Source organism: Podarcis tiliguerta (genome assembly GCF_965153285.1).
Source record: "Podarcis tiliguerta genome assembly, chromosome: 16".
Taxonomy (NCBI): domain Eukaryota; kingdom Metazoa; phylum Chordata; class Lepidosauria; order Squamata; family Lacertidae; genus Podarcis; species Podarcis tiliguerta.
Genome location: NC_139549.1, coordinates 39343702 through 39352366, shown reverse-complemented (window position 1 = coordinate 39352366; position 8665 = coordinate 39343702). Strand labels below are relative to the sequence as shown.

Below are 8665 nucleotides of genomic sequence, written 5' to 3'. Positions count from 1 at the left end.
CAGTATAGGTGGCACACAGTAGCAGGTATTTGTCAACAGGAACAGGAGAGCAAATCTGTGGGCCTGGCTACCATATTGTCAAGCCTACATGGAGGCTACTTCTATAGGGGTGACTTCCTGCCACCTCCCCTGAGGCCAGGCAGAGTCACACCTAAACATGGGAGTGAGGGGCATTCTGGTATGGTGGACTTGACTTGTGGACTTACCTGAAAACATGGCAGTTCGGTAGTTTCAAAAAGGCAGGAGCCAATTTCATTATCATTCTAACCAGGCTGTGGATTTTCCTGTCTGAACTATTGTAATGCAGTTGTCACCAGAGCTAAAGCAAACAAAGCTACCCTTTTAGGGAGGAATTTTTCTGTTTTTGAAAGTAGGCCCGCCCCTGTACAGCTCTGCACCCCCTTTTTATCCACCCGAGTCATGCAAGCTGAAACACAGGTAAAAATCACGAGGCCTCTCCTGTTTTGCACAAAGGCAGCAAATAAAAATCAGCAGCTGCTGGCTGCATTGCCCTAGTTTTTCTGTAGCTTAAAGAATAAGAAGAAGCAGGTGGTGGTTCAGACACCTTGAGTTCTGTGATGAAAAAAGCTGGGATAAAAATGTAAATAATAACTACTAAATGCATGTTTTCCCAATTGGTAAAAATATGGATTATACTGCTGCATTTTTAATAATATTTATTTTAAAAGATGCACACTCCACCTTCTGATCTAAACTGATCCCACAAAGTGGTTTAGCATTTTATTTTATTTTTTGCTTCTTTTTATGATTATTGTTCTTGAACGCCACTTTGGATATTTTTGAACAAACACGTACGGAACACAAAAGGAGAATTTTTCCCTTTAAAAATTGAAAGAAAGAAAACGGGGATCCTCGCTCTTCGCCTCCGCTCCCCCGATTTTTTTGGTTGCAGGGATCCCCCTGGGCCACTCGGCACCCTCCAGATGTTGGACTGACCTCCCACCGTTCGCTCCCGGGGTCGAGGGGAGCTGGAGGCCAACAACCCAGCGGCGCTTCAGGGAAGAGGCTTTCGGGAGGCCGGGAGCTAAGATGCTCGGCCTCCGTTTCCCCCCCGGACACTTCATGGCGACGGACGAGGCGCAGACAGGAAGTGGCCGAGGAAACTCGAAAGAGTCGCTGGGGGCCCCGCTCGGTTTCCGGGGCTGCGGAGGCGCAGCCCAGCCCTAGAAGGCCAGCCTCCGCAACGACGCTTCTCCGGGCGTCGCGCCGCGTTCCCTCGGGGCGAGGCCCGGACCCGGCGGGGTGAGTCCGGCGGGACGGGGCGAAATCGGTTCCGCAAAGATTCTGGCGAGCAGGCACCCAGTGCGCATGCGCGTTGGCTGCCTGACGGAGTCCTGATCTGGGGCGGGGCTTAGAAAGAGGGCGGGGGAGACGGAGCGCCGCGATTGGGCGGAAAGGCTTTGAAGGACAGCAGAAACCGCGCGGGTTTTCTTAAAAGGGTCAACGCGCGGCTGGGGGTTAAAGGGGCCGAAATGTGTGTGCGCGCGCGCAGGTATATAGATGCACGAATTGCACAGAGCCACGTTAGCGCAGATTTGTGTTCCCGGAGTGGCTTATTATTATTATTATTATTAAGATTTGTTAGTCACTTAATTTTGCCCAAGGCAGCCCAAAGCGACTTACAACGTAGTAGGGAATAAAAAGTACAGTTATAATGAAGAAGAAGAATATCAGGCAAACATACTACAGCCAAATAAAACGACAAACTGAAACGGCAACAGCCAGTTTAAAGAAGGCAATAAAATCAAACTGCTCTTGAGTTACGAAAAAGAGGGTTGTGCACTAGAAATTATCCAAAGCTAATGATGAATGAGTTATTGTGGTTATTTTATTTTCACATTTCCTCTAGTCAGCTGAGGGGAGAAGTTGTTGCCCTGAGAGAAACAGGCCTGGCTGCTGAGCTCCAAGGCTGCTTTAATCTGAGGAAGGTTGCCAAGCTTTAAAAACAAAAAAACCTGACCCCCATTGTGGCACATGAAAGGCTAGCAAATATATTGTGTTAGGCTGTAGGGCAGGGATGTGGCCCTCCAGTTGTTGTTGGACACCAGTTCCCATCAGCCCCAGCCTGCTTGGTCAGGGATGGTGGGAGTTGTAGTCTAGGAGCTTCAGGAGGGTCACAGCTTCTCCCGCCTTTCATTTTAAAGAAGGAACCACTTGGCATAGAATTAACCTATAGAACTTTCAGGGTCTTGCAGTAAGCTGTAGCCCCAATGGCCAAGGAAGGATTAGATGACTACATGCCATGGCTTCACATCTGAACAGGCCAAAGTGCAATCCTCGGCTCTGACTAGCAACATGGATGGGATGCTGCTATTTTGCAAACTTTGCAAGATCAAATTTCCCTAACCAAGACCTTTCTGAATGGACATTTACTTCTGGCTGGTTTGAAACTTGAGTAAGACTGAGTGTGATCTTCAAGGGCAGGATGGTCATAGGTAGCCAAGCAAGTAAATAGATCTCCTTGTTTAGAACAGACCTGAGAGTATGATGGCTCACAGCCAAGCGAGGAAAAGGTTTCGGAGCAGGAGCCGAAGCGACTCCCAGAGCAGGCGAGATGTGGAGGAGAAGGAGAAGGAAAGGAGGAGAAGCAGCAGAGAATCCCAGGGGAGGATGAGGAGTTTGTCTCCCGCCAGCAAAAGAGGATCTGAGCCCCCAAGGGTCCGAATGGGCTCAGCCTCCAGCAAAGAAGGTAAGGGTGTGGGAGAGGGTGTCAGCTGCTTCTGAAGCAATAGCCTAAGAAATGCAGAACTCCGATCTCTCAGTGGGGTAGCATTTCCCAGTGTTGGCCAGTAGTGCAGTTTCCTGGGGGAGCTATTGTCACTTTCTGGTCACTGAGGCTGCTCCCTGCACCCTCCACCATGGTCCCCTTGTTTGCTTAGGATGAGACACTTGTGTAGAATGCAGCCTGCAGAGCAGAGTATTTCTCCCGTAGTATTTTATTTTTTTAATTATCACTCCTTTTGCTTTCATAGAACTTCCCACCAGAACCATCAGGGCTTGAAACTTTGCCTTCTTAAGCTTTGTCCCTCAAGCGAGCGATGGCTGCACACTGACAGCTGCCTTTTGTAACATCCAGGTGTGTCTTAAAATCAGTGCCTCTGATTATATCATTTGTTGGGCACTGACTTCAGAGCCACATCTATGCAGCAGATTCAAACCATATTAATGGGTTAGAAATATGTCCTGGCTGCCCCAACCCCAGGCAGAGTCCCATGGAGACACTAGACTAGTTGCCTCCCCAACCCCAGTTACAATACCTAGGTTATTCTTGGAGGTGAAGCCACAGCAATTAAGCCAATCAACAAGTTCCAGTTCTGGGTTCTGTCCAGGGCTAGAAAAGAGAATTCCCTCAGTTTTTTTCTCCCTTTGGGTAACAGTTCTGGTGATGTATTGCAACATGATAGATATTCCCTGGTGACTTCTGATTGATGCTGGGTTCCAGTGAAAAAGAAGAAGAAGAAGGAGAAGGAGAAGAAGAAGAAAAGGAGAAGAGGCAGCAGCAGCAGCAGCAGCAGCAGCTCCTCCGAGACCAGCTCCTTATCTTCAGGATCGTCCTCCTCTTCCGATTCCTCTACAGATGTGTCAGGTGACGATGAATCCAACCGCAAAAGGAGGAAGCAGAGCAAGAAGAAGCTAAGCAAAGAGAAAGATAAAAAGCAAAAGAAGAAGAGGAAGAGGAAAACCAAGAAGAAAGCAAAGAATAAATCAAAGGGGAGGGAGAAAGAGGGAGCAACAAAGGGGGAGGCACTCCCTGGCCCTTCCCTGGACCAGTGGCAGAAAGAGACCCTGGGAGACTCCGGGCCAGGTAAGATCCTCCCCCAGGCAAGGTAGGATTGGAAAACAGTAACAACACTCTTGGTTAATGAGTGGCAAAATGAATGTTGCAGTTTTGCAATAGGGACCTTAATTAGATCCATTTTCTGTAAGTTTGTTTATTACTAGATGGATTTTTAAAAAATCATTACTAAGCTATTTGTACTTTTAACTGATAGTGCAGTGATTTCTGAACACACTGGAGGAGCCTTTTTTTCTGTGGGATTGAACAACAAAAATGCTCTCCCTACCAGTGGTAATACCAGAGCTATTGGTGAGACCACTGTTTTCTGACTTGGGTCTGCCTCTCAGCCCTGACAGACGAGCAGAAATCCCGTATCCAAGCAATGAAGCCCATGACGAAAGAGGAGTGGGACGCTCGGCAGAGTGTGATAAGGAGAGTCGTTGACCCTGAAACAGGAAGAACAAGGTGTGTTGCGGGGGGGGGGCGGGGGTTGTCACTAGAAGATTGTCACTAAGTTAAATTTATGTAGACCCTCTGGATTTTCTCTCCTGTATCTGCATTATCCTCTGAAACGACCACACAGTTCAGTTTCTTTACAGAGCTCTTTGTATTTTCTGTTCTTAAGTTCCTTCATTGGCAGTTTATTTTTGCAAATGCTGACCCGGATTAATAGTATCGTTTTAAAAGCACCACGCACAGAGCTTTTACACTTTCTTTTATTTTCCCCTTGCAACATCACCATGTGCTCAGTCACTGTTGGTCCCATCTTACAAATGGGGAACTGGACTATGATAAGCGAGTGGGCACAACAAGCCATGTTCTTCAGCTTATGAACCTTTTCTTCCTAAACTTAAAAGCCCCTAATGTAGGGAAGGTGCTCCAAACTTGCGGTTATGTTGTGTCCCCTTTTCTGCACCGTTCACAGGATCCCTTTGGGGTTTGGTCCAAGTGTGGCTGCGCCGTAGACAGGGAGAAGTGCATCATGACATTGGTAGATATGGATTGTATACAGCCTTAGTCATACTCAGAGAAGACCATTTGAAATGTGACAGTTATGGTTCTTCTCTGAGTAGAACTTCGTTGAATACAGCCCTGCTTTTAATCCTACCCCTCATAAGCTCCAGCTTGGATTTTGCTTTTTCTGCTGCAGCTGAGTTGGCATTCTTTGTGGCTGGCCCCATTGCAGCAAGGCGATCCCTACATTCTCACATTCTTAACTATGGGAGGCAGCTTCATACTGGCCAGACCACTGGTCCTCTTGGCCCAGTATTGTCTGCACTGACTGGCAGAGGCTCTCCAGTGTTTGGGGCACAGGACATTCCCATCCCTTCCTGGAGATGTAGTTGGGGGTTGAGTCAGGGACTTTCTGCATGCAAAGCAGGGAGCTATGGCCCCCTCTGTTGATAGGAAGGGCATATAGACATCTACTGTTTGTGCAAGTTGGCTGGACTACAATCTGGGTTTCAATTCCAGACTTATTAAAGGTGATGGCGAGGTCCTTGAGGAGATCGTTACTAAGGAGAGGCATAAGGAAATTAACAAGGTATGTGGCTGTTTATTATTGCAGAATCTAACGGATGTAATCTGGCAACTGTAGACTTGAGTATTTAGAGGACAAGACTGGGCTTTGTAGGCTGGGATTTGTTTATAGCTGTTCAGTGGCTTATTAATTTCCCTAAAGTGGTTCCACTGACTTCAGTGTCATAGAATCATAGAACTGTAGAGTTGGAAGGGATCCTGAGGGTTATCTAGCCCAACCCCCTGCAATGCAAGAATCTCAACATGCAGTCCCCCATCCAATTAGAAACTATACCAGATCCTGCTTAGCTTTGGAAATATGCTAGCAGTTTTATTGCTAAAAGAGAGAATAAGCTGACTTTTGGGTTGCTCAGACTTTCCCATGTAGGTCCACTTTGCCTTTGTTTCCATCAGTTTGTAGATCAATACTTTTTCATATCCTAGATGAGAACTTCCTTCCTTAGAAGCCTGCAGAGTGTGGGGACATTGATGCTGTTCCCCTTAAAAGAATAGAGCTTCAGAAATTGCACCAAAGACTGATACGATTTGCAGACCTTTAATGCATCTACCTTTGTTCACAGCAAGCCACACGGGGAGATGGCCTTTCCTTCCAGGCGAGGACGGGGATGCTGCAGTGATAGCAGGATGGTCTTCAGAGATGGTTTTATTCCCAGCTGCAGAAGCTTTGCCGAAACCAGGCACTGCACTCCCCACACCCAACACCCGTCCCCATGGAAGTTGCATGCTAGTGCCATCAGGACTGAGAACTGCTGGGGCAGGAAGATGCCCAGATTCATCAGCTCTTAGTACAAATCCTTCTGTTTTGCAGTTCTCCCCTGTGAGGCTTTCCAGCTGCTGCCTCCAGCTTGTTTCCTCATCAAGGCACCTCCCTTAGCAGTGAAAAACAGTGAAAATAATTATCCCAAAGCAAAAGGGAAGTGAGCAAAAACAGAAGACCCAGGTCACTGGAAAGGAAGCGACGGAAGTCTGACAACAAATGCTGTGGAGATCTTTTACCGCTCTGCCTGCCTCCAAGGCAGATGGACCAAGTGCAAAGTGGGCTGGAGGCTTCTGGTTTTGATCCTGCTTGCCTCTATCCTGTGTGGGAGGGGACTTTTTTCTAAAGCTCAGCCCAGCTACTTCCCAGCTGGCTTCATGGTGTCTAGGCTCTGAAACCTCAACATCAAGGGGCGAGGAAACAGCTAGGCTCCATCTCTAAATCCACTGTCCTAAGAAGGCGGTAGGAGGAGCACCAGCAGCTGCAACCTGCCTCCTCCTGCTCAAGGCCGAGGGAGTTTCATGCTCTTGGGTTCTGCTGGGAAGAGTTGGAGCAGGGTAAGGGCGTGCAGTTCTCACACAGGTCCACTCTTGCTGTGCCCCACCTCTAGCATCTCTGGCTGAGCAGCATCTGCTCAGGTGTGGGGCTTGGCAAGGTGGCTAGTCAGCCATGTTCTGCTGCTACCTCACCGTTTCTTGTGCTCTAGCCTGACACAACGCAGCCTCTGCTTAAGGGCAGAAGGGCACCTTAGTGGTAAGATCTGGATCGCACTTCAGGCTGTTCTGGCTTCCATCTTCACACTTACACCTACCTATTATAGGAACAGGAATGCATTGAGGCTTCCTTAACAGGTCCACATGGTAACCCTTTTCTGCTGCAGCGTTAGCTAGATAGGATGCATTAAGCTCTGGATTCTGAAAAGTGCCGACACCTGCTGTGTTCATGGGAAATTCAAAGCCTTGACCCTTTAAGGGTGCCACACAATTTGCTTCCTTGCTAGAGGGCCCTTGTGTGTCCTTGTGCCAACAGCTATGCAATTGGCAAGCATGTCATCCTTTCAGGAGCGACTCTGTCCATGCTGCTTTGCTTTGTTTCCAGGCTCCATTTGGGCAGATTATATATCTGGTGTATCTCTGTTTGCCAGGGGTAGCCAAATGCTTTTGGCCCGAGTGCCAAACATTGCCAATCCTCTGAGGGTTGCATGCCTGTGACACACTACGCACACAATCACACAGGTACACAAAACATCTCCATCACTATGATGGTTATTTCCTTAATGAAGCACTGGGCTAGGTGGAGAGGTTTAAATCTCTGTTCTCAGGGCAACACTGTGGTAGGATTGTTGCAGAGGTTTAAACTGCATGTTACTGGCACAAGCAATTGATTAAGGGGGGCACGAGAGAGGCTACAATGCCAAAAATGTCCGGGGGGGGGGGAGGAGGAGAAGCCTGCTGATTCTGCCAGCAACCCTTAGAGCAAGAGTGTCGTTGCTGGCATGGTAGACCTCACACCCACCTCTTTCCTTAGATGTATGGTAAGGGAACTGATAAGCAGGTCTCCTGAGGCAACACGGTGTAGGAGCTGGACGTGGTTGTTTGCTCACCAACTTTTGGTAATCAAACAAACGTCAGTCAGGCATGTTTGTGTGAAATTCATTTTAATTATATCCTGTTAATTATTTACCCAGTGCTGAACAATAATTCACACTTTGGCCTTGTTCCTCCAAAGAAGAGCCAAGCCAGTGAATTGTTGCTTTAACTCTTTTTCATCAAAACTAACAGAATGATTAAAAAAAATGCTTCACTTTACCTGGATTGTGCCCTTTAAGGGTGTGGTCTTTGTTTTGCAAAATCACAGCACTCCTATTTAACCGGTAGCATCCAGGTTTGTCCAGGTAATAAATGTCATGTCATCAACTTGCACAGGCTTGCTGATGCAAGTAATACCAGGCCTGTTCATTATAACAGCCTTCCCCATCTTGTCTGTTTTAGGGTATCATCTGTTTATTATGGTTTTGTGCTGTTCTGGGAACAGGGTTGTTCCACTGAACCAAGAAGAACTGCTGGCTCAGCCACATGTAACCAAAGTCATGCACATAAGACCGAATAAAGCTTTCCTGCTTTGCTTCAGCGATTCAGAGTGGGGTATAAATGCATCCATATTGCACATACTGCATAACAGCTCCGTAAAATAGGTAGTGCTGAGAAGTTGGGACTTGCCCAACCCAGCTTCTGAACCTCCTGGCTGAAAGGGGGGTTTGAACCTGAGATGCTTCCTCTGGCTTGATCTTTCTCCTCCCTGACAAATGGGGACACCAGAGAACTGGACCAATTCATACTTCGCAGACTGATAAACAGATTTGGATTGCAGTTATAATTTTTGCACTTCTCCGTTTTTTTCAATACTGCTCTGTGCTCAAAAAGCATATAAAATTTCTATTTTAGGTTAAAATATGCAGTGCAATACAAAATGCTCATTTTAGGATAAATGTGCAGCACAATTGTGTTTTTGCTTATGGAAACAAGACAGAACTGACTTATTAATGAACATCTGCTAACCTGACACTGGGC

At 47.3% G+C, this 8665-nt stretch overlaps 1 protein-coding gene across 2 annotated transcripts; it reads left to right on the top strand.

The window, feature by feature from the left end:
- Nucleotides 1–598: 598 nt before the first annotated feature.
- Nucleotides 599–8228, top strand: ARL6IP4 (ARF like GTPase 6 interacting protein 4). Of its 2 annotated transcripts, none has more exons than XM_083418390.1 (6): nt 599–1263; nt 2496–2716; nt 3464–3826; nt 4147–4264; nt 5273–5342; nt 5899–8228. In XM_083418390.1, the coding sequence occupies exons 2-6, from the start codon at nt 2506–2508 to the stop codon at nt 5953–5955; spliced, it is 819 nt and encodes a 272-aa protein (XP_083274516.1). In that variant the 5' UTR covers nt 599–1263; nt 2496–2505; the 3' UTR covers nt 5956–8228. The 2 variants fall into 2 exon arrangements, with proteins under 2 accessions (XP_083274516.1, XP_083274517.1); XM_083418391.1 differs by having other exon boundaries at nt 605–1263; nt 2496–2710.
- The last annotated feature ends 437 nt before the right edge of the window (nt 8229–8665 follow it).